At 39.5% G+C, this 27,538-nt stretch overlaps 1 protein-coding gene across 1 annotated transcript in view; it reads left to right on the top strand.

The window, feature by feature from the left end:
• DCPS (decapping enzyme, scavenger) overlaps nucleotides 1–27,538 on the top strand; it is a 68,749-nt gene that overhangs the window by 22,493 nt on the left and 18,718 nt on the right. Inside the window, exon 4 of the mRNA XM_053691175.1 lies at nucleotides 12,881–12,994. Coding sequence (XP_053547150.1) covers nucleotides 12,881–12,994 — 114 coding nt within the window. The remainder of the gene's footprint in view (nucleotides 1–12,880; nucleotides 12,995–27,538) is intronic.

Here is a 27,538-nt window from a genome sequence, read left to right as displayed (position 1 = left end):
AAGGGTTAGAAAAGCATTGTGTGCAATGGAAAACACGTCAGGGAGGCATTCCAAATTATTTTTGTTTTTAATACAAATATCCTCAGCAGGAGAGTCTATAAATTATTGTTATGGTGCACACAGTTCATTAATGAGCGGCATGGTTAAAGGGACAGTATACCAGAATTTTTATTGTTTTAAAAGATAGATAATCCCTTTATTACCCATTCCCCAGTTTTGCATAACCAACACAGTTATATTAATATACTTTTAACCTCTGTGATTATCTTGTATCTAAGCCTCTGCAAACTGCCCCTTTATTTCAGTTCTTTTGACAGACTTGCAGTTTAGCCAATCAGTGCCTGCTCCCAGATAACTTCACGTGCACGAGCACAGTGTTATTTATATGAAATATGTGAACTAACACCCTCTAGTGGTGAAAAACTTAAAATGCAATCTGAAAGAGGTGGCCTTCAAGGTCTAAGAAATTAGCATATGAACCTCCTAGGTTAAGTTTTCAACTAAGAATACCAAGAGAACAAAGCAAAATCGGTGATTAAAGTAAATTGGAAAATTGTTTAAAATGACATGCTCTATCTGAATCATGAAAGTTTTTTTTTTTTTTTTTTTTGGCCTAGACTGTCCCTTTTAATTAAAATGTTTAGTACTCAATAGCCACAGAGAAATTACCTGGTAGCTGTGGCTTGTTTATTGTATTTTATTTTTTTTCTCCATTTTGCTGTTTTTGAGATTGGATCTTCCCCATAATGTGTTGGTATTACAGTATTAAACAATAATATTGTATTTGCTTTTATTTATATGACCTGAGCTTGTTCGTTCATTGCGATTAAAAATAGATAATTTTGATTACCACATTTACATCTGTATTAAAGTTCCTTTTATATAGGTATAAATGTGGTTCCTACAAACACCTTTTTATCACAAGGAATGAATGAGCTCAGGTACAGACACTATCTTATTGTAAAATTAATTTTGCCCCCTTTTCCTGTAATTTTATGACTGAAAATTTTGGCATTTCCACTCCTTATTACAATTGGAACTGCGAACTCCAGACTATATTCCACACAGTCACTGGTTGAGTACTCTAGTGACCCATTTATAACTTACTAGTTGGCCTCTGTAGAGAAGGAAACCTAAGTTAAAACATGGCTGCACGCATTTCTTTATGGAAACTAAAACTTGCACTTGTATTTTCAAGATTTCGTCTATGTGACAGACCCTTCTGTCAGTACTGAAAGAGTTAACTTTGTTCAGCTTTAAGAAGCTATTTTCTAAAGACAAGGTTGCTAGCCTCAGCTATTGTGTACTGTAATTAAGTTTTAGTGATAAACATTCACATTGTTTAATCACATCCAGAGAGCAGACTTCCAAGTGATAAGAAAGGCTCAAGTGTGTCTTGTGTTTAACTTGTTTATCTGCTTAAGTAATGTAATTCTATTGTGGCATGTCAAAGGGCGTTTTCCCTCTATCTAATGTACAATATTCTTTCAACCCCCCATCTGGGGTCAGACCTGCATAAATACTGTGCATATAGCCTTCAATAAAGTGCATTCTGTTTTTACCTTCAATGTGGAGCCTGGTCTCATGTTTGAGGGGGGAATTAGCTGGGTTGTGAGTTGCTGATCCCATATTCAGGACATCTTTCATCTGGTATTAACCCTTGGTATCCTGTTGGTACCGTAACGGATATATATATATATATATATATATATATATCTATATATCTATATATCTATATATCTATATATATATATCTATATATATATATCTATATATATATATATATATATATCTATATATATATATCTATATATATATCTCTGTATTATATAATCTCTCTCTATCTATAAAATACTGTGAATGGAAAATTTGCTGAAAGCGTGGTGTTGCTGTATGTGCACCTTGAATAAGTGCACTAAAAATTTCCAACTCCAATAAAATAAGTAAGAGAAGGATTAAATCATTTGGTGCAGACCCATGAAAATAACAGAAATAGAAAGACAAAAGATTTATATTAAAATCTCATGAAAGACTGGAAATTCAGCACTTTTTTTTTTTTTTTTAAATAGAAAATTCAGACAACACAAATTGCATTTGTGACATAACAAACTTCCATGCGGAGGAACACACTCAAATATTAAATACATAGAGAACCCATTTAACAAAAGGTGCACGCTATTAGGAAGTGTAATACATATATAGTAAAACTCGATAATAAATATACAGACCAAATCGGTTTCAGTAAACTGAACCAACTGAGTATTTTCATATATGCATGTCCATCATAAAGCTATTATATATAATACAATTTGACATTCAACATGCTAGAGTACAGCAATATTTAGTATAACGCGTATTACCACAACCTTATAAAGTATTAATTACAATGTAGCAGTTCAGCAACATCTCAATTAAGTAGCTAACATTACTTTATAAGTTGTTGCAAATCAATTATCCAGAGTTGTATTGGGTAATGAGTTCACTGAAGAATGTGAAAATCTTGAGTGGCAAGCTGCAAAAAGTTATTAGCAAAACTGTGTATTAGCCAGTAGGTAGGAAAGAAAATTGGAGTCATACGGCACTTAAACAGAAGGTGTTAGATGGCAGCAAAGGAAGGTTAATAGCAAGCAAAGATGCAGGAGGATACCATATTAGTAGCTGAATCCCTCTGTCAACTGCATCTAGCCTGGTCAAGTCACTGCACAATACAGACAAGAAAGTGAATAGAGGCAAAATCAAAGATGCAGGAGGATACCGGGTATTTGCATCCGGATCCCTCTGTCAACTACACCTGATTACTGCCCGCTTTAACTTCGTTTCTTTCCGTAGGGCTTTGGGTTTTCCAAGTCTGTATAGACCTTGCTGTGGAATTATTCACCAACTCGCTTATGCCATTCTTTATAACGATTCAGGTCTCCAGAAATATCACGGCTCTCAAACTTTATTGCGCACAGAAGTATCGCCACTCCCTTCCGCCAACAGACAAGCGTGTCAGGTCACATGTGAACGGTCAGCCAATTGCCGACACGCGTTTCACCCCCTCATCACAGGAGAGACGGGGCTTCCTCAGAGCTGTGTAAATTGAAGTATTCTTGGTCTTGCCTTTTAAAGGGACGCTGTACCCAAAAATTTTCTTTCGTGATTCAGATTGAGCATGAAATTTTAAGCAACTTTCTAATTTACTCCTATTATCAAATTTTCTTCATTCTCTTGGTATCTTTATTTGAAATGCAAGAATGTAAGTTTAGATGCCGGCCCATTTTTGGTGAACAACCTGTGTTGTCCTTGCTGATTGGTGGATAAATTCATCCACCAATAAAAGTGCTGTCCAGAGTACTGAAACCAAAAAAAAGCTTAGATGCCTTCTTTTTCAAATAATGATAGCAAGAGAACGAAGAAAAATTGATAATAGGAGTAAATTAGAAAGTTGCTTAAAATTGCATGCTCTTTCTGAATTACAAAAGAAAAAATTTGGGTACAGTGTCCCTTTAAACCAACTATACTCCACCCATGTGGGAGGTGAATATATCCAAAGACAACTTTTAAAAGAATTATTCACAAGTATAGAATACATTGCTTCCTAGGACATTGCTTAGTTTATAACATCATATGTAACTTAACTTATCGCAATAGAATATCACAGTAAATGGCTTGCTGACATGAATGAAAGACCTGAAAGCAACAATTGCTAAGATTTTGTGAAACCATCACAAAAACAGGCCATAGCAAATCTTTCATTCATTCCTTTTGGGCCAATGGTAGAGAGGTTGAATATCCATTTACACTCCTTCTGTAGGAGGACCTTATCATTATCTCTGCCTCTACCATTGGTTATACCCTTGTCAATGCCTATCACTCTCATGCAGTCTGGGCTACTGTTGTGGAAAATCTCAATGTCTTGCCACACTGCTATTTTGCACTTTGTTTTTAATGTCGTCTCTGTGCTCAAGGATCCTGTCTTTTAGTAATCTCCGTTTTCCCAACGTAAAAAATGGGACAATTGCAGTTTAACAGGTAAACTACTCCCTCAGTATTGCAATTGAAGAAGTACCTCAGTTTATAAACTTTTTTTCTGTACAAGCTGAAAATACTTTAGATTTTAACATAAATTTGCATGACACACATTTTTTGCAGGAAAATTTCCTACCAGTTTTTGGCTAGAAAGCCAGTTTGTTTGTTTTTTTGTGGAGTTATAAACCTGCTTTTCACTATTTTATTTTTCAAGTTGGGAGCTCTTTTTGCCGTTAATGAGGGGAAGTGCCCTACTTCTTTGGCTACATTCTCGTCATTAAGCAAAATTTTCCAATTATTTCTAAGAATCTCTTTTTTTATTCCAATGACAGTTGAACTTAGTCACTAGTCTAATGGAATTAGAGTTCTCTTCTTTTGGAAAGAGGAGGGTTTCTCGATTAGTTTTTCTTGCTACAGTATATGCATTTTTTAGAATACGCTTTGGATAGCCTCTTGCCTTAAACCTATCAGTCATAAGGGCTGCATGTTTGTCATATTTTAGTCCTGAGGAGCAGTTACGGTGAAGACGCAGGAACTGTCCCTTAGGAATCCCTTTGACTAAGTGAGAAGGGTGATGACTTTTCGCAAAGATACTGCTACTAACAGTATATTATTAGCACAAATTTTCCCTCATCAGAACGTCCCTTTCAACTTTTATGTCAATGTCTAGAAAAGAGAGATTAGTCTTGAGTTCACTGTAAGTACAATGTTTCTAGTGTTTTCATTTAGATCATCAACAAAATTATTCAGCTCATTTTGTGAACCATCCCAGATGACAAATGTCGTCCACATAGCGGAGCCACAAGTGAACTTTTTCGTTGAACAGATCTTTGATACATTTCTTCCATCTCCCAAGCTCCTAGGTGGAGGCATACCTAAGTGGGGGCACAAGTGGCCCCCAAAGCTGTACCTCTAACTTGTTTATAGATTTTGTCAAATGAGAACACATTGTTCTCAAGGACAATTCGCAATAGCTCAATTACAAATTTAGTATGTCTACTGAAAGTTGATCCTCTTGAGTCTAGATAGTGTTTTGCTGCTTGTATCCCTAAAGAGTGTGGAATTGAGGAATAGAGTCCCTCCACGTCTAATGATACTAGTAAGGCATCCCTAGGTATAGACAAACTGTCGATTTTCCTCAAAAAATCTGCAGTATCCAATACATATGAAGGCAGTGTGCCCAGAAAAGGTTTAAAAAAAGAATCAATATAATTGCCAAGATATTCTGTCACACTGCCAATCCCAGATATTATCGGACGCCCAGGGGGATTTTTTAAATTTTTGTGAACTTTTGGGATGCAGTAAAAAACCGGCATCACTGGGTATTGATTGAATAAATATTTGAACTCAGTAATAGTAATGATACCATCACCCTTTGCATCATTTAATGTCCTTTAAAAATTAGGGACTGTATAGCATGTATTGGATTCTGCATTAGACGCAAGTACTGACTTTTATTAAGCAGTTGTCTTTTTACCTCGAGCACATAGCTAATCTGGTCCCACAAGACTACATTTCCCCCTTTATCAGCTGATTTTATCACTGTTGTCTGCTGTCATAAGTTAATTTAATGCTTTCCTTTCTGACTTGGTTAAGTTAACATTGACTATGCCAGTTAGAGGAAATCTGCATATGTCCTTTTCTACCTGTCTGACAAAGATATTTACTACAGGAACAGTAGAAAGTTGTGGCATAAATGTAGATTTTGGTCTAAAACCAGAATTTACCTTATTTTGAGTGCATGGAAGGCTACTGGATAGTTGTTGACTAGGCTCCAAATTACCTGATCCTAGTAGATCTTCAAGATCTTGCAAAGCAGATCTGTCATCTCTATCCAAGCTTAGGTCATCAATAGTGTTCTTACTTTTTCCTTTAAACATCTGTGACAGAACTATACGTCTAGCAAAGATGTGCAGGTCTTGTAAAAATTCAAATTTATCTAACCCATTTGTAGGGCAAAATGATAAGCCCTTTTTAAGAACACTAATATGCGCCTGGTTAAGACGAAAAGATGACAGATTAATTATTTGCAAGTCTTGATCTGGAGTGTTTAGAAGCCCCTCCTTCCCCTGTACCTCCGTGTGCGTCCTCTCTGTCCCCTCTCCTGGCTGTAGTCCTGCTGTCGATTCTGCCTGAAGGAGTATCTCCTTCCTCCAGAGTTTATATTCCCTCCCCCTGTGTCTTTTTCTGCCCCCTCTTCTCCTATTGTGCCAGTAAATTTCTCTACCTGCCCGTTTTTTGAAGTGTGTGTGTCTTGTTCAACATCAGAGCTATCTGTACCCGAGTCATATGTCCCTTTAGTGGTTTGATAAGTATAGACACAATTCTTGCGATAATCATCATTGTCTCTAGCTAGTTTTCTACTTTTACGCAATTTTATATCTGTCTGAAGTCTAGCCAGTTGTTCTTGGATCTCACCATTAAATTTACCAAAATTAGGATTATGCTCAAAATATTTACAACTCCTAATACTTCTTCAGCTAGTTGTTTCATTTTATCAAACCTCTCCTTATTTCTTGTTACCATTTTTTTCATTAGTATTATGGAACATTCTGAGAGGCTTAGATTCCAATCTTCCATGAAGATTTCACCTCCTCCATCTTCCCTAAGATTTGTACCGGGATCTAATCTTAATCTCAGGCCTCTAGGTATGATGTTGTTTTTAATATAATTTTCAAGACTTGCAGTTTCAGCTCGTAATTTAACTTTCTTGACCAGGAGTTTCTTATACTCCTTGAACGCAGAGAAAACATTCAAAGGATTTGCCTCTTCATGACTGCCATCAGAAGTGCTAGGCACAGACAAAGAGGCCAATAAATCAGCCTCCCATGTTTCATCAGAAAGTACAAAAGCCATTTTGTCAAGTATGTTAGACCAGTCAGAATCGGCAAGATGCGTAAAACAAAACCACCTTCTCCAAAAAATTGCCTAATAAAGTTTACAGCAGCATCACTCACAAAGAATACCAAAGTGAGGGCAAAGCCCAAGTCTAGAGGTAAAGAAAAATGATATAGAAAATACTGTAAATGGAAAATTTGCTGAAAGCGTGGTGTTGCTGTATGTGCACCTTGAATAAGTGCACTAAAAATTTCCAACTCCAATAAAATAAGTAAAAGAAGGATTAAATCATTTGGTGCAGACCCATGAAAATATACTTGCGCTACTCCCTTAAGTATGACCCGCTCATTCAGATTTCCTGATTTACTTGAATAATTATCAGGAAAAATTGTGCTAAGGGGGGACAATAAATTTATTTCTATTTAAAAGGAAAATATGTGGGTCTAAACTAACCCACATTAGGTTCCCTTTATCCAGCACCAGAGCATATGATCAACTCTAATCTAACTAGTGCAATAGGGGATATAAGAACCCTTAAGTAAGGCTTCCCTTGGAACACTCTGATAAAAACGCAAACAAATATACAAAACAACAATGTTGCAACAATAATATGCAATAATTCTGTTATACTAACTGATACTTTATTGCTACAAGAGATCTCACAGACTGATATTTATGAGCATTAACGTGGGCCCACTATAGACAAACGGTATACCATATGTGCAACAAATAAACTTTGCTACAAAAGTCTCAATATTAATATGAGTGCCATTTTGGTTCCGCCACGGTTTGTCTAATGCATTGTTGAAACGTCCTGTTTTTATCTTCAGTGGGAGAAATTTGCCAGGTTTATGCACTCACAGGTAATAACACATCAATCAGACATTGAGATATATTCAAAAGCAAAGTCACTTTAACATATTTCAAACATACATGTCATATTGCATAAAGACTTACGCCTCACCAGGTAGGCTGATATGTCTCCATTATGAATTGAATATCATGCAGTTTGCGAACGCAGCTTCACTTATCCTGCGCTTACCTTGATTGTAGATTCTTAGTAAACTTGCTTGTATATCCTACTTACAAGACAGCTGTAATTTATGCCATCCGATCCTCCTTTTACTCTCTGCAGTTGTGACGGTTTCCCATCCGTGAGTGTGTCTGCTTCTCAATCACCGCTGTGATTCCAGTATCTCCGGTGAGCAAAAGACATTGAGGGTACAGCTGTAACCCTCTCACAAACTGATTGTGACTAGCAACGCACTTCACCCTCATTGGTGTATAGTTCCAGGGCTTCATCCGGCTTGTTTCTAATTCGTCAGATCACTGACTTTTAAGCCGTTCTATTTCTCCGCCCATACAGGTGAAATGGAAAGGTATCTTAGTATACATTAATTCATTTAACCAATTGTTCACTATTTTTCCAAGTGGTCCTTATGTCTGAAAGTCAACTTTTATATAAATAATTCTGCACAATATTACAGCCATATTTGCACATAATAAGTTACAATTTGGTTTTTACATTCTCAGACAGTTCTTAAAGCAATATGCGGCATAATTTACTTTATATATTCAAAATCCACCATATGTTATTTATATATGTTTATCTATCTGTATGTATTTTCAACTACATCTACGTATTGTTTTCAGGCTAATCTTTGATTTGAATACATTATTCTATCTAGCATTTATTATACTTCAGTTATAAACATTACAACTCTAGTTATCAGCTGGCCTTAATAAAAATATTTTTTTGATCTAGCACTAGAACTTGGGTGTAGGCTTGTCACAACAATAGCAATAATTACATATACTTCTCATTAGATCACGTTCTGGTGTGTGCATAACAATATTTGGATAAGGGATTGCGTTTACACAGTATCTATTTAGGCGCGCTATAAATAACTTTCCTTGTTCTTGAGGCATAATTTGACGTTTATTATTTGCAGGATACAGCTCACCTGCAATTTAACGTGGCATTTCCTCTTTTTTATTTAAGTTTAATAAAACACATAGGGCTATATTACAAGTGGAACGCAGTCGTTTGTGCCATAGCGATAAGGGATATATTGCGAGGGTTTGCGCTCGTATTACGGGTTAAAAGAAAAACGCAATCTTGTGAGCACAATTGTCATTTATGCTAGAATCATTACCCCGATTTCAAAGTTGTGGTTAACTGTTAGCACATCAAAAATACATTACAAAGTACACTTACACTTATAATAACACTGTCTGATAAAAATTATAAAGAAAAAAAAAAATATTGCACAAAAAAGTTATAAGGGCTCAAAGATATGAGATCAAAAGCCAAAGGGCTTTAACATAGATATTTACATGTCTAAGTGTGTGTGTGCATATATGTATGTATGTATGTGTGTGTGTGTGTGTGTGTGTGTGTGTGTATATGTGTATGTATATATATATATATATATATATATATATATATAATGTATGTATGTGTGTGTGCATATATATTTATATATGTATTTACAGGCATGTTTACACATATAAACACATAAATATATGTGTGTGCATTAGTCTTTTGACATTTAGATGAAAACATGTAAAAAAAATATTCATTTTTAGTAAAGTTTTTATCTGTATTTACAGTAAATTTCACATTCCAGCCATCAGATATATGTAGAAATTCTGTTACGTAAAGAACATTGGAATATGACATATTAATATTTTCATGCTGGGTTAGTGCTAATGAGAATTTGATATCGTGTTTGCTAAAGAGTGGGATGGAGTTTTTTTTTTTCTCACTTTTTTTTTTTTTTTTTTCCATTTACTTATATGGGTAAATACGTGAACACGCACGCAACATTAGTTACCACTAGAGCAAAAACAGTTTACTTTCAACTCGTAATACGGGCGCAACCTGACTAGTACAAAATCTTAATTCTAGCGGAAATGCAAAATACCGCTCCAAATGTAATCTAGCCTTAGTTTTTATTTGTACAAATTCGTATACAATGAAGACTTTTGTTTTTGTTAGGTATTAAAAAAAACAAAACAAAAAAAAAAAAAAACACGGAATAGAATTTTAATATATTAGGCAAAACTGATTTATGTGCTGTCTTATCTTTTTATGTCTGTAAATTTTGCAGTTATGCAGGGTTGTTTGTGTTTTTTTTTTTGTTACCTTGCAAATTTTTTCTTTCATGATTCAGATAGAGCAGCAACTTTCTAATTTACTCCTATTATCAATTGTTCGTCATTCTCTTGGTATCTTTATTTGAAAAGGCAGGAATGTAAGTTTAGGAGCCGACCCTGGGTAGCGCTTGCTGATTGGTGGCTACATTATAATTGCATGCTCTATCTGAATCGTAAAATAATAAATTTGGGCTTCATATCCCTTTTAAGGGGCTACAGCCCCAGAATAGTTCTGCGCTTCAGTGTCCATTTCTAGGGTTAATGTAATCAGGCAAATAGCCGATAAAAGGAAGGTCTAAAAAGCCAGTCTATTCCTTTTTTGAGAAGCAGATTTGAGAGTCCTATACTGAGTTTTACTTCTGCATCTGCATGCTATAAAGGGATTTATTAACTCTTTTTATTCCTGTCTGTGATTGCATTAGGAAGCCACTGAATTTAAGATGTTTTACTGTCTCAGGAAGTGATTGCATTAATAAATGTTTTTGTTTCAGCAATTTTCTTCTGTTATTTCATACCACATTTATATATTTCGTAAGCGGAAACTACCACGACCGGAGTTTAAGGGGAGAATAAATGCATAAAATATTTTGCAATTCAACAGTTTTGTTAGTGCAGTTTACAAAGATTTGTGAATCAAGAGCAGTTTGGGAATATCCCCTTTGAAAAGCCTGTTGGAAACCTGTTCCTGGTCTTTTTTGCTGTGGCCAATAGGTAACAGGTGTGACCTTAGCTGAGCATCACTAACTCAGGTAAATTTCCCCATAAGATGGAGGCACTCCAGCCAAAGAAATGCACCTTTCAGATGTATTTACGGCAAAAGTAGGTGAATAAATGACTTTACATTGCAATGTTGTTTTTGTTTGCCTTAAGTTAGGCCTAGATTACAAGTGGAGCGCTATTGATAACGCAGGGTGTTCTATCAATATTGCAGGCCTGCGCTAAGACCAGCTCTCAATCTGGTAATACAAGTCCATGGTAAAACAGAATTGCCAGAGAATGTTTATCGCGGCCAATATCTCTTTAGCGCCCTATAGTATCAGTGGATAGCACATCTGTGTTAAACATCGGTCATATGTGAGTTATGTATTGTGCTCTTTTTTTTTATATAGATATATTCTTGAAATAAAAACAAGTGAAGAACAATTTTATTTTAAATATTTCCTATGGCACTTTCGGCTTTAGGGCATCCTCAGATTAGCGAGTGATCAAAATTTAGAACAAGGTTTTGTATCTTTCCTCAAAGAAGTTGCGACATCTGATCTCCAGCGTGCCTGAAGCTTTCACTCATGCAACAACGTTTCTTTCAACTTGTTATATGAGCCCAAAAATATAGGAGCACTTTTGATTTAAAAGATTACTTTCTGTTATAATTTTTAAGCTAAACAACTAACATATTAAAGTTAATAAACATTCATTAAAACCTACTGACCTATATTTTCTCCAAAACGAAGTTTCATAACGTTCTAAAAGTTATATCTTTTATTCGCCGATGATGTCACGTTATCCTGCCCACTATTTTCAGCACTGCGTGTTCAAAATACTTAAACCAATAACTTTGTGTTTAAAGCGCCATTTTGAAACCTAGGTATTGTAAACGGATTGGTACAGAGCAAAGGATACCCACGGAGTGGGTTTGGAAAACAATTAAATTTGCAGACAAGATTTCTGATATACGGTAGAGATATGTTAATGAAATGCTATTGATAAAAAGCGTATTTGGGATAGTTAGTTACAGGCATAGAAAATATTTACTTACAGTGGCCCTTTAACTTGGTGTTAGCGCTCAATAGCCCTTATATTTTTGCGCTCCGCTTGTAATCAAGCACTTAATGGGGACATTGGATGTTTAGTTTAGGAAGTTAAAGAAAATGCTCTTTATTGCTTGTATATAACTTTAGCCCATGCTAAGGAATTGCACACGTTAAAGGGACATTAAAGCTCAAAAAGAAAATGATCTAAAATGTTGCTGTAGTCCTAGAGAGGTCAGGTCAAATCCAAAGTCAAGGGCCATACATTTCAGAGTTGAGAAGCAGAATAGTCAAGAATTTTAACTAAAGTAAGGAATCCAGTATTAACAAGTGCACCCGATCACAGGTGTTGCAAATGTGCAACAGCATAAAAACGCAACATGCAGGAAAAAAATACTCAAATCAACTGTAATGTCTGCAAGAAAGTCATGTAAACCTGACGCAAATTATGCAGCAGACAGATGAGTTGTCAGATAAAAATATGAGAACACTTATTTTATGACTGGTTTTGTCTATGATTAAGCCCCTGTAATTGGTGCAAAATCATCTGTTTTTTTGTGTAGCTGGCTGGTTCTTTATAGTTGCTATGACTGATTGTATAGCTAGTTAAAGGGACACTGAACCCAAATTTTCTTTCATGATTCAGATAGAGCATGAAATGTTAAGCAACTTTCTCATTTACTCCGATTATCAATTTTTAATTCTCTTGCTATCTTTATTTGAAAGCAGGAATGTAAATCTTAGCATTCAGCTCATTTTAGGTTCAGCACCATGGATAGCGCTTGCTTATTGGAGGCTTACATTTACCCACCAATAAGCAAGCATAACCCAGGTTCTCAACTAAAAATGGGCCAGCTACTATGCATCACATTCCTGCTTTTTAAATAAAGATAGCAAGAGAACGAAGGAACATTGATAATAGGAGTAAATTAGAAAGTTGTTTAAAATTGCTGCTCTATCTGAATCATGAAAGAAAAAAATTGGGTTTAGTGTCCCTTTAATGTAGAACAACTTCCTTGTACTTTGTGTAGGCAAGACCACAAGCACTATCTATAATTTATCTAAACCACTGCCTATGTCACCTGTTCATGTTACGTACATTGACATCATTTACTTTGTCACAGTGGGTCTATAACATCCTGGAGAAGAAAGCTGAGGCTGATCGAATTATATATGAGAACCCAGATCCCTCCAATGGCTTCATCCTCATCCCTGATTTTAAATGGAATCAGAAACAGGTATGTGGGTCAAAAGGGAACAAAGGAATGTAGTTTTATTACATCTAGAAGATGTTTCCAAATGTAAATTTATTTTTGTGTTGTGAATGTTTTTATATATATATATATATATATATATATATATATATATATATATATATATATATATATATATATATATATATATATATATATATATATATATATATATATATATTTAAATTTAATAAAGCACTTTACGACGAGTCCACGGATTCATCCTTTACTTGTGGGATATTATCTTCCTGCTAACAGGAAGTGGCAAAGAGCACCACAACAGAGCTGTCTATATAGCTCCTCCCTTAGCTCCACCCCCCAGTCATTCTCTTTGCCTACTCTAAGTACTAGGAAGGGTAAAGTGAAAGAGTTGATAAAATATTAGTTTTTAATTTCTTCAAGCAAGAGTTTTTTTTGTTTTAAATGGTACCGGTGTGTACTTTTTTCTCTCAGGCAGCAGATGGATGAAGACTTCTGCCTGGAGGATGATGATCTTAGCATTTGTAACTAAGTTCCAGTACAGTTCCCACAGAGGCTGAGGGGTGCAGGAAACTTCAGTGTGAGGAACGTTTTCATGCTATATAGCAGTGAGGTATGTGCAGTCATTGTTTCTGGAGAGACTGTGTATTTCAGAAAGGCTGACAGTATCCCCATGAGGGTAAGGGTAAGCAGTAATCCTAAGAGCTATAGAAAGGCATTACTAAGCTTGCATAAGGGGCTAATTACAAAAATGGCTGACACTGAGTTTTGAATGTTTGTAGGCAAACGTTTTATGAACTGGGAGTGCTGTTAACGTTTTGTGGGCAATAACGTTTTTTTGGGCAACTTTGAGGGTACACTTGGCTTATTTTTTGGGTCTCAGAACCCACATGGCTAGTTTAAAACCGCTCTGGTGCGGTTCTTTGAGGCTGTAGAGACATCGAGTGAGATGGGCGGGGCCTATTTTCGCGCCTCAGATGCGCAGTTTTCACTCGGCAAGCTCCAACTCCTGAGGGCTCTTGTGGATGTTTTGGGCCAAATCGAAGCTTTAACCCCATATTTACTATCCCTGAGGGCAAGTAGGCGCCACAGCAGGACTGTGGCAAGGTGCAGGGGGTGTTTTTTCCGGATTTAGGCCTAATTTCAATCCGGTTTGCACATTAAGGGGTTAAATGTTAAATTTCCTTGTGGGGCAAACTTAACTACATATATTGAGTCTGCTTGCAAAAATTTGAAAAATTTGGTGCATTTTAAAGCAGTTTTTCAGAACGTGTATGCTTTTTTTCTCTTAAAAGCGCAGTACTGTTTTTTAAGATTGTTGTTTTTTTTTCACTAAAGTGTTTTCATGCTTGTTTGTAGTCATTACTAGCCTATTCAACATGTCTGACATTGAAGAAAGTCATTGTTCAATATGTTTAGAAGCCATTGTGGAACCCCCACTTAGAATGTGTCCCTCATGCACTGAAAGGTCAATAAATTGCAAAGAACATATTTTAGCTACTAAAAGTATGTTGCAGGATGATTCTCAGTCAGAAGGGAATCGGGTTATGCCATCTAATTCTCCCCAAGTGTCACAACCATTAACGCCCGCACAAGCGACGCCAAGTACTTCTAGTGCGTCTAATTCTTTCACCCTGCAAGATATGGCCGCAGTTATGAATACTACCCTCACAGAGGTTTTATCTAAGCTGCTTGGGTTGCAGGGGAAGCGCAGTAGGTCTGGTGTGAGAACAAATGCTGAGCCCTCTGACGCTTTATTAGCCATATCCGATGTACCCTCACAATGTTGGGGGTGAGGGATTTGCTGGCTGAGGGAGAGATTTCTGATTCAGGAAAGATGTTCCCTCAGACAGACTCAGATATGACGGCTAATAAATTTAAACTAGAACACCTCCGCTTATTGTTCAGGGAGGTTTTAGCGACTCTGGACGATTGTGACCCTATTGTAGTTCCAGAAAAATTGTGTAAAATGGAAAGATTTCTAGAGGTTCCTGCCTACACTGGTGTTTTTTCGGTCCCTAAGAGGATTTCGGACATTGTTACTAAGGAGTGGGATAGACCAGGAATTCCGTTCGCTCCCCCTCCTACTTTTAAGAAAATGTTTCCCATATCAGACACCGTGCGGGACTCGTGGCAGATGGTCCCTAAGGTGGAGGGAGCTATTTCTACCCTGGCTAAGCGTACAACTATACCTATTGAGGACAGTTGTGCTTTCAAAGATCCTATGGATAAAAAAATTAGAGGGTCTCCTAAAGAAAATATTTGTTCATCAGGGTTTTCTTCTCCAACCTATAGCGTGCATTGTTCCTGTAACTACTGCAGCTGCTTTTTGGTTCGAGGCTCTGGAGGAGGCTCTTCAGGTTGAGACCCCATTAGTTGATATTCTGGATGGAATTAGGGCTCTCAACTAGCTAATTCTTTCATTACAGATGCCGCTTTGCCGCTAATTTAGCCAGATGAAAAGTATTCAGGTTTTGCCATTTTAGCGCGTAGAGCGTTATGGCTTAAGTCCTGGTCTGCTGATGTGTCATCAGAATCTAAGCTTTTAGCCATCCCTTTCAAGGGTAAGACCCTATTCGGGCCTGAACTGAAAGAGATAATTTCAGACATCACTGGAGGGAAAGGCCATGCCCTTCCTCAGGATAAGACAAATAAGATGAGGACCAAACAAAATGATTTTCGTTCCTTTCCAAACTTCAAAGGTGGTCCCTCTACCTCTTCCCCTGCTGCAAAGCAAGAGGGGAATTTTGCTCAATCCAAGTCAGTCTGGAGACCTAACCAGACTTGGAACAAGGGTAAACAGGCCAAGAAGCCCGCTGCTGCCACCAAGACAGCATGAAGGGGTAGCCCCCGATCCGGGACCGGATCTACTAGGGGGCAGACTTTCTCTCTTTCCTCAGGCTTGGGCAAGAGACGTTCAGGACTCCTGGGCTTTAGAAATCGTAACCCAGGGGGTATCTTCTAGATTTCAAAGATTCTCCTCCAAGGGGGAGATTACATCTTTCTCAATCGTCTGTAAACCAGACAAAAAGAGAGGCTTTCTTACACTGTGCAGAAGACCTATATACCATGGGAGTGATCTGCCCAGTTCCGAAAACAGAACAGGGGCATGGGTTTTATTCCAATCTGTTTGTGGTTCCCAAAAAAGAGGGAACCTTCAGACCAATTTTAGATCTCAAGATCCTAAACAAATTCCTCAGAGTCCCATCCTTCAAGATCGATACCATTCGGACTATTTTACCAATGATCCAGGAGGGTCAATATATGACCACCGTGGACTTAAAGGATGCGTATCTACACATCCCTATCCACAAAGATCATCACCAGTTCCTTAGGTTCGCCTTTCTGGACAAGCATTACCAGTTTGTGGCTCTTCCCTTCGGGTTGGCCACAGTTCCCAGAATTTTCACAAGATAGATTCGGTGGACAGGAAATTTTTTCTGACGGAGGTCAGGAAATCCAAGATTTTAACCATCTGCCGAGCTCTTCATTCCATTCCTCGGCCGTCAGTGGCTCAGTGTATGGAGGTAATCGGACTAATGGTAGCGGCAATGGACATAGTTCAGTTTGCTCGCTTGCATCTCAGACCACTTCAACTATGCATGCTCAAACAGTGGAATGGGGATTATGCAGATTTATCTCCTCCAGATAAATCTGGATCAAGAGACCAGAGACTCTTCTTTGGTGGTTGTCACAGGATCATCTGTCCCAGGGAATGTGTTTCCGCAGGCCAGCATGGGTCATAGTGACGACGGACGCCAGCCTATTGGGCTGGGTGCAGTCTGGAATTCCCTGAAAGCACAGGGTGTGTGGACTCAGGAGGAGGCTCTCCTCCCGATAAATATTCTAGAACTGAGAGCGATATTCAACGCGCTTCTGGCGTGGCCTCAGCTGGCTTCGGCCAGATTAATAAGATTCCAGTCGGACAATATCACGACTGTAGCATATATCAATCATCAGGGGGGAACAAAGAGTTCTCTAGCGATGATGGAGGTTACCAAAATAATTCGATGGGCAGAGACTCACTCTTGCCATCCATCAGCAATCTATATCGCAGGAGTGGAGAACTGGGAAGCGGATTTTCTAAGTCGTCAGACTTTTCATCCGGGAGAGTGGGAACTCCATCCGGAGGTGTTTGGACAATTGATGCAGCAATGGGGCACACCAGAATTGGATCTGATGGTGTCTCATCAGAACGCCAAACTTCCTTGTTACGGGTCCAGGTCAAGGGATCCTCAGGCAGTACTGATAGATGCTCTAGCAGTACCCTGGTCGTTCAACCTGGCTTATGTTTTTCCACCATTTCCTCTCCTTCCTCGTTTGATTGCCAGAATCAAACAGGAGAGAGCTTCTGTGATTTTGATAGCACCTGCGTGACCACGCAGGACTTGGTATGCAGACCTGGTGGACATGTCATCTCTTCCACCATGGACTCTGCCACTAAGACAGGACCTTCTGATTCAAGGTCCGTTTCAGCATCCAAAGCTAGTTTCTCTGCGGCTGACTGCCTGGAGATTGAACGCTTGATTTTATCCAATCGGGCTTTCTCCGAGTCGGTCATAGATACCTTGATTCAGGCTCGAAAACCTGTCGCTAGGAAAATTTATCCTAAGATATGGCGTAAATATCTTTATTGGTGCGAATCCAAAGGCTACTCATGGAGTAAGATCAGGATTCCTAGGATTTTGTCCTTTCTCCAAGAAGGATTGGAGAAGGGGCTATCGGCTAGTTCCTTAAAGGGACAGATATCTGCCTTATCAATTCTACTGCACAAGCGTCTGGCAGATGTTCCAGACGTTCAGTCGTTCTGTCGGGCTTTAGTTAGAATCAAGCCTGTGTTTAAACCTGTTGCTCCGCCATGGAGTTTGAATTTAGTTCTTAAAATTCTTCAAGGGGTTCCGTTTGAACCTATGCATTCCATAGATATTAAGCGTCTATCTTGGAAAGTTCTGTTTTTAGTTGCTATCTCTCCGGCGCGAAGAGTTTCTGAATTATCTGCATTGCGACTCACCTTATCTCTTTTTCCATGCTGATAAGGTGGTTTTGCGTACCAAACCTGGATTCCTTCCTAAGGTTGTTACTAATAGGAATATCAATCAGGAAATTGTTGTTACTTCTCTGTGTCCTAATCCTTCCTCTAAGAAGGAGCGTCTGTTGCACAACTTGGACGTGGTTCGTGCTTTGAAGTTTTACTTGCAAGCAACCAAAGATTTGTAAGGCTGCGACTTGGTCTTCGCTTCATACCTTTTCCAAATTTTACAAATTTGATACTTTTTGCTTCTTTGGAGGCTATTTTTGGGAGAAAAGTTCTTCAAGCAGTGGTGCCTTCTGTTTAACCATCTGTCTTGTCCCTCCCGTTCATCCGTGTCCTGTAGCTTTGGTATTGTATCCCACAAGTAAAGGATGAATCCGTGGACTCGTAGCTTATAGAAGAAAAGTAAATTTATGCTTACCTGATAAATTAATTTCTTCTATGGTACGATGAGTCCACAGCCCGCCCTGTCATTTTAAGACAGATTATATTTTTTGATTTTAAACTTCAGTCACCTCTGCACCTTGTAGTTTCTCCTTTTTTCTTCCTGTACCTTCGGTCGAATGACTGGGGGGTGGAGTTAAGGGAGGAGCTATATAGACAGCTCTGCTGTGGTGCTCTTTGCCACTTCATGTTAGCAGGAGGATAATATCCCGCAAGTAAAGGATGAATCCGTGGACTCGTCATACCATAGAAGAAATTAATTTATCAAGTAAGCATAAATTTACTTTTTTACCTCTGATTACCTTGTATCTAAGCTTCTGCAGACTGCCCCTTATCTCAGTTATATTAATATACTTTTTACCTCTGTGATTACCTTGTATCTAAGCTTCTGCAGACTGCCCCTTATCTCAGTTATATTAATATACTTTTTTACCTCTGTGATTACCTTGTATCCAAGCCTCTGCAGACTGCCCCTTATCTCAGTTATATTAATATACTTTTTACCTCTGTGATTACCTTGTATCTAAGCCTCTGCAGACTGCCCCTTATTTCAGTTCTTTTGACAGACTTGCATTTTAGTCAATCAGTGCTGACTCCTAGGTAACTCCACAGGAGTGAGCAAAATGTTATCTATATGGCACACATGAACTAATGCCCTCTAGTTGTGAAAAACTCTCAAATGCATTCAGGTAAGAGACGGCCTTCATAGACTTAAAAATTAGCCCACAAGCCTACCTAGGTTTAGCCTTCAACTAAGAATAACAATAGAACAAAGCAAAATTGGATGATAAAAGTAAATTGGAAAGTTGTTTAAAATGACCTGCCCTATCTGAATAATGAGCAAGATAAAAAAAGAGAAATCTAGTATAAAAATAAGATGTTTTGATAGAACATATACTTTTTATACTGATTTATTTTTATACCGTGTGCTCAACCCCTGCAGCGTAGTGAAATTCATAGCCAAAGTAGCTGGGAGCAAATGAGAGCAGTCGTGAAGCAGTCAATGCTTGCAGGAGTGAAACTCACTATATGTTAAACACCTTCTAAGGTAAAGGAATAGTAGAAAAAGGGAATTTAGTTTAGTGTTTAAAGAACTTTCCAATATACTTCTTTTATCAAACTTGCTTTATTCCTAGGTAATCTCAGGAGCAGCAATGCATTACTGGGAGCTAGCTGCTGATTGGTGGTTGTCCATATATGCCTCTTGTCATTGGCTTATCCGATTTGTTCAGCTAGCTCCCAGCAGTGCTTTGCTGCTTCTTAAACAAACGATAGCAACGGAATGGAGCAAATTTGATTCTAGAAGTAACTTGGAAAGTAGTTAAAAATGGTGTGCTCTATGTGAATTATGAACGCAAAAGGTTTAAGGCCGATATCAGACAAGTTGCTCAAATCTTGTCTGCTATCCTATTTAAAGGGATATAATCCTAATCTAAAAACATTTTCTCTGTGTCACCTGGCATTCAGTGGGCAGTAAAGGTCCAGTTTTACATAATCATGCACTTTCTATTAGTTTCACCTTTACATTTCAACAGCTCTTAACTGTTTTTGATCAAAAAAAATTTTCCGTTCCTATAAAATACTTTACTTTATTTCTTAGTATCTGTTTTTCTTCAACAAAGGATACCAAGAGAACAAAGTAATTTTTTTTTTTTTAAATTATTTTTTTTTAAAAAAAACTTCAATGTCCCTTTAATACAATATAATGGGGATTCACCCTTTATAAATAAAACCAAAAAGGATTGATGAATGCAACGCGCACACACAAACACACACACATACACACACACGCAGAATTTATGATTTCTTGGCCATTTTTCAGAGAATATGAATAACACAAAAACTTTTTTCACTCATGTTTAGCTGTAGCCATTTATTATCAATCAACTGTGTTTACTCTCTTTAAATCATAACAGAAACTACCCAAATGACCCTGATCATAAGTTTACATACCCTGGTGATTTTGGCCTGATAACATGCACACAAGTTGACACAAAGGGGTTTGAATGGCTATTAAAGGTAACCATCCTCACCTGTGATCTGTTTGCTTGTAATTAGTGTGTGTGTATAAAAGGTCAATGAGTTTCTGAACTCCTGACAGACCCTTGCATCTTTCATCCAGTGCTGCACTGACGGTTCTGGATTCTGAGTCATGGGGAAAGAAAAAGAATTGTCAAAGGATCTGTCGGGGAAAAAGGTAGTTGAACTGTATAAAAAAGGAAAGGGATATAAAAAGATATCCAAGGAATTGAGAATGCAAATCAGCAGAGTTCAAACTCTAATCAAGAAGTGGAAAATGAAGGGTTCTGTTGAAACCAAACCAAGATCAGGTAGACCAACTAAAATTTCAGCCACAACTGCCAGGGATGCAAAGAAAAACCCACAAATAACTTTGTGGTGAAATACAGGACTGAAAACATGTGGTGTAGCTGTTTCAAGATGCACAATACGGAGGCACTTGACGAAAGATGGGCTGCATGGTCGAGTCGCCAGAAGAAAGACATTACTATGCAAATGCCACAAAGTATCCCGCTTACAATACGCCAAACAGCACAGAGACAAGCCTCAAACCTTCTGGCACAAAGTAATTTGGAGTGATGAGACCAAAATTTTTGGCCACAACCAATAAACGCTACATTTGGAGAGGAGTCAACAAGGCCTATGATGAAAGGTACACCATTCCTACTGTGAAACACGGAGATCACTGATGTTTTGGGGATGTGTGAGCTACAAAGGCACAGGAAATTTGTTAAGAATTGATGGCAAGATGAAAGCAGTATGTTATCAAACAGAACGCCTCATCTTCCACTTCTTGATTAGAGTTTGAACACTGCTGATTTGCATTATTAATTCCTTGGAAATCCTTTTTTTTTTTTTTTTTTTTTTTTATATCCCTTTCTTGTTTTATACAGTTCAACTACCTTTTTCAGACAGATCCTTTGACAGTTCTTTTTCTTTCCCCATGACTCAGAATCCAGAAACGTCAGTGCAGCACTGGATGAAAGATGCAAGGGTCTGTCAGGAGTCCAGAAACTCATTGACCTTTTATACACACACACTAATTACAAGCAAACAGATGAGGATCATTAACTTTTAACCCTTTGAGTGCTAAGCACTTTACCACCTGGGTGCTAAGATTTTTTTTAAATTTTTTATTTTTTGAACAATTTTTTTTTTTTTTCTTCAGACCCCCAAGACTTACACTGTTGGAAAGGTTAGGCGGATTTCCTTTCCAATGGTGGGTCTTGGGGGTCTGTAGCTGCTTAGATGCCTGAGATACAGGCTTCTAAGCAGCATGCCCCCCGCTCTTATACTTAACATTAAGTATAAATAAAGTTGCGCGGTGACGTCACCACGCAAAACGTGAAGCCCTGGCGATGCCTGTCACTCTACAGGCACGATCGCCGGGGTAGGAGCCCCCAGATCTCCCTGAAGGTGGTAGAGTGCCAGTGACGGCTCTGAGCCGTCATTAGCACCAGAGTATATATATTTTATATATATATATATTTTATATATATTTTATATATATATATATATATATATATATATATATATATATATATATATATATATATGTGATAGAGAGTGTTTTCTAATAGCGCTTGCAGAAGATGATCCTCACAGGCAAGAAATGGGAGAGAGGAAAACAGAAATGGGAAATTTTCCCAGATGAATGCGGGTAATGAAAGGTGATTTAAGACAATAATAAATGCTCACCTGTTAGATCACAGGGACCAGCAATCAACGACGAATGGAAATGGATGGTGTGTATGAACACACCATCCATTTCCATTCGTCGTTGATTGCTGGTCCCTGTGATCTAACAGGTGAGCATTTATTATTGTCTTAAATCACCTTTCATTACCCGCATTCATCTGGGAAAATTTCCCATTTCTGTTTTCCTCTCTCCCATTTCTTGCCTGTGAGGAACATCTTCTGCAAGCGCTATTAGAAAACACTCTCTATCACAAGTCTCACAATTTTAGTCTGATTCAGGAGGAATTAGACAACACTAATAGCAGCAGGCACTGGACATCCTCTAAGGGCATTTAACTGCTACACTACTATTACTCTTGTTGTGGCGCAACTACCTAAAACCCTCACCCTACTATATATATATATATATATATATATATATATATATATATATATATATATATATATATATATATATATATATATATATATATATATATATATATATATATATATATATATATATATATATATATATATATATATATATATATATATATATATATATATATATATAAAATATCAATAAAGAATTATGATTGTTAAGCATGCCTTGGTCGTCTCTTCTCTCCCTTCTCCCTTTGTATTTTTGTTGCTCTCTGTTTTCTTTTAACACCTACCCCCACTCCAGCTAACCAGCCCGCCCACCTTCCTGCTGTATTTAATGGTGCTCGCTGCGCAACCACGCCACTGGCGCACCAAAGGCAAGCCCATCAGCACCCGTTCGCGCCCCGACCGCACCCAAAGCTGCGAACCTTTGCCCCAGAAAACGCCACCATTACGACGCCAGCACCCTCCGAGGACTCAAAACCGGTAGATCGCCTGCCACCAGGCAACTCCGACCAACAACGCAACTGCATCCTCTTCAACACCCGCTCCATCTCCAAGCACGCCCTCGAAATCTGGGATCTGCTAGACTCCACCTCCCCAGACGTCGCCTTCCTCACCTAGACCTGACTAAACCCTGCATCAGTGCCGGACATCGACCACTGCAATACCCAACGGCTACAAGATCTGCCACAAAGACCGCAGCAACAGACCTGGAGGAGGCATCGCTATCATCCACAAACACACCATCCAAGTCACAACCAGCTCCGACGACCACTCACCAGGCCTGGAACACGATCCAGGTCAACCCCATCACCACCCTCCGCGGTGCCCTCATCTACAGACCTCCCGGACATCATCCCGCCTTCTATGACTGCCACACCCTCGACCCGATCTCCGCAGGCAACCACATCTCAGTCAGTCACATCATCGAACTCCTCTGGACTGACCACTGCATACACTTCTCCTTCAACAAACTCACCACCCACCTCCGGCAGTACCACCCGCCCCGCAGAAACTGGAACAACATCCCCCAAGACCAACTGCATTGCACCCTAAACAAATCCTTCCCACCTACCTCCACAGATGCCAACTCCTCCGCCCGCAACCTCCACCGCTGGATCACAGACTGCTTCAACACCCTCGCCCCCCTCAAGAAACCAACCAGCCGCCAAACCATCAACAAGGCCAGCTGGTTCACCCCGGCCCTCCAGGATTCCAAATGCCACTGCAGACGATTGGAAAGAACCTGGACAATCCAGCAAGACCCTTCTGGAAAAAGCTGCCTTTAAGGAAGCAATCACCACCCACCACCACCTCATAAAAACTGCCAAAAAAACTGCCATCCAAGTTAGAATCAACTCTAATGCACACAAGCAAGGAGTTGTTCTCAGTCATCAAGGAATTCTCTAAACCCAACAGCGACACCACCAACATCCCACCCTCCCAGGACCTCTGCGATAACTTCGCTGCACACTTCCACTGCAAGATCCTCGACATCTGACAGTTTCTAGCCTCATAACTCAACCTACACCACCAACACCTCACCCAAATTCCCCCCCCCCCTTACCACAAAGGACACCCTCAGAATCATGAAATCCATCCACTCTGGCGCACCCTCTGAACCATGCCCCATCACATATTCAACAAAGCAAGCGACACCATCGCCCCTGAACTCCGCTGCACTATCAACTGCTCCATCAAAACCGGTACCTTCCCAGATGTCTGGAAGCACGCAGAACTGAAACCCCTGGTAAAGAAACCCTTGGCAGACCCCACGGACCCGAATAACTACCGCCCCATCTCTCTACTCCCCTTCCCGGCCAAAGTCATAGAGAAGTCCATCAACTTGAAACTCATTGACCACATTGAGGCCAACCACACCCTGGACCACTCCCAATCTGGGTTCAGAAGCAACCACAGCACCAGACCACCCTCCTCGCTGCCACAGACGACATCCGCGCCATACTCGACAGAGGAGAAACCGCCGACCTCATCCTCCTAGACCTCTCAGCAGCATTCGACACTGTCGACCACAACATCCTCTGCACAGCCTACACGATGCCGGCATCCGCAGCAAAGCCTTGGAATGGATCACCTCCTTCCTCACGGGCAGGACCCAGAAAGTCAGACTCCTGCCCTTCTCCTCCAAACCCACACCAGTCAACAGCGGTATGCCGCAAGACTCTTGGCTGAGCCCCACCCTCTTCAACATCTACATGACCCCTCTCACCGCCATCGTCCGACGCCACAACCTCAACATTGTCTCCTACGCCGACGACACCCAGTTAATCATCTCACTCATCCGAGATCCCACCACTGCCAAAAAGAACGTCCACGAAGGCCTGACAGCAGTCGCCACCTGGATAAATGACAACCGGCTCAAACTAAACACAGACAAAAACGAAGTCGCCCTCCTCGGACCCAATATATCTGCTTGGGATGACTCCTGGTGGCCCACAGCCCTCTGTCACCCTCCAACCCCAACTGACCATGCACGAAATCTAGGCTTCATTCTGGACTCTTCACTCTCCATGGACCAACAAATCAATGCCAACACCTTAACATGCTTCCAAATTCTCCACCTGCTACGGAAAATTTTCAAGTAGATCCCTACCGAAACCAAGAGAACAGTCACCCATGCCCTTGTCAGCAGCCGGTAGGACTACGGCAATGCACTCATCAAACTCCAAAAGAGACTCCGTATCCAGAACTCCTCAGCCAGACTCATCCTCGGACCTCGACATCCCTCGCCAATGCCACATAACCGAACACCTAAGGAACCTTCACTGGCTTCCCATCAACAAGAGAATCACCTTCAAGCTCCTTACCCACGCGTTCAAGGCCCTACACAACATCGGACCCGAATAAATCAACCACCGCGTAAATTTCTACACACCCGCCAGACCACTACGATCGGCCGGCCAAGCACTCTGTCATCCCCCGCAAGCAAATCCACAGCAGGCGGAAGATCCTTCTCCAACATGGCAGCAAAGATATGGAACACCCACCCGGTGCACCTCAGACAATCCACCTCCCTTACAAAGTTCAGAAAGGACCTCAAAACCTGGCTCTTTGACTGAACGCCCATCCCCTCCTCCTCTCTGCTTCCCTTAGCGTCTTGAGGGGCTCATGGGTGATTTGTTTGCACTCTATAAGTACCCAATAGATTATGTGCACTACTGAGAGCTAGCTAGTGATTGGGGGCTACTCACATATTCCTCTTGTCATTGACTCGGCTGATGTGTGCAGCTATCTCCCAGAAGTGCATTGCTTAGCCCTTTTGCAGGGGTTAACATTATATTTTTAAATACAACCAGTAGCACAATTTAATAAAATGCAATTTATTTATTTATTGCACTTTCATGCCCCTTTTAATAGCAAAAAATGTAATCCATTTTAAAATAACCCATGGGTCTTTAATATCCCTTTAAATCATGCTTACTAAGGCAGAGGTTACAATGTTAGTATGGGCAGCAAGTTCGCCCCTTGGCTACCAGAGTGAGCTGCAACATATTGCAAAGCATTTTTTTGCTTCCCTATCAGTCATGGTTTTATGTAACATTTTATCGCCATTTCCGACACGTTCTAATTACCACAGCACTGGGAGGCAGCTACATTTTCTCTGGTTTATTCTAATCATTTATTAGTAAAGCGCTGACAAATTCCATAGCATCGGACTTTGAAAATGTTATTCTGTCGATCTCTTTGAGTCTGCGTTATAGTTGTATGCCCCTTAGCATGCTGCACTAGTATTTCTTATCCTAATATATTATAATTATATATTTGTTTTTTATATATACAGTGTGTGTGTGTATGTATGTATATCTCACTCACACACACGCACACATTCTTTATTATACAGTGACGTTTCGGGACCAACAGCGTCCCTTCTTCAGACAAACAACAAATCATCAAGTCAGTGGTTTTAAAGGCCTGTAAACCCCTCCCCTTCAGGGCTACCAATCATAGATAGCCGTGTGCAAAACTAAATGTGTAAAACTCATTGTGTGAATGACATCAAGTAGAATACGCAAAATGTGCTAATATATAAATCATATCATGTGTGCTCAACAATGAGGACGAGCAGACATGCAAGTCATCCCTCAGAAGCAAATGATCTACATTAACATTATCGCATGTAATGTCACTATCTCACCCTAAACATATGACCACCAAGACAAAGTTCCCAATAGGACATCAACGGCAGTGCCCAGGATTCTGATAGGCTACTGGGAATCGCCAAATATCTCGGCCGCACCCCTCTCATCAAAGCCGTCTCTCATCCCAGAATATCAGCGCAATCAGTATTAGATCCAGTGCCCTAAGGCAAGTAAGGCTTTTGAATTAAACTAAGGTGTTCTCAGATGGGGATCGCGGTATGAAATACGGCACTATAAGAGTGTCTGAATCTCATGGGCAACCACGCCCCTACCCCATCATAGTGGCCAATAAAGACTGCCGCCGGTCCGACCGGTTCCTAAAACATGCCCACCGTACGTCACACCAAATGTTAAGCGAGATAATAAATAACAGCACAAAATAACCTAGCCCCAACACACACACACACACACACACACACACACACACACACACACACACACACACACACACACACACACACACACACACACACACACACACACACACACACACACACATATATATATATATATATAATGCCCTAATTTGGCGCTAGTGTCAAACCATTCTTGGAACTAGCGCATTATTGTCTGTGAATAAATAAAATTAAGTAAATCTGAATTGTAGATTATTTAAATAACAGCACCCCAGGGATATTGTAGGTAAAAATAAAAAACACATATTGTAAAGCCCACCTGAGGACACCTCCAGTAGATAGATTTGGAGATTACAAACAAGGGAACCCGTTGGTATCGATCACCTGTGTACTATTATCTCTGCAACAACAACAATACAATAACAATGCCATTACATGAGACCAAATAAATAAATAAACTTAAACAGGAAAA

Source organism: Bombina bombina, chromosome 8 (genome assembly GCF_027579735.1).
Source record: "Bombina bombina isolate aBomBom1 chromosome 8, aBomBom1.pri, whole genome shotgun sequence".
Classification (NCBI taxonomy): Eukaryota; Metazoa; Chordata; class Amphibia; order Anura; family Bombinatoridae; genus Bombina; species Bombina bombina.
This window is presented reverse-complemented; position numbering and strand designations above follow the sequence as displayed.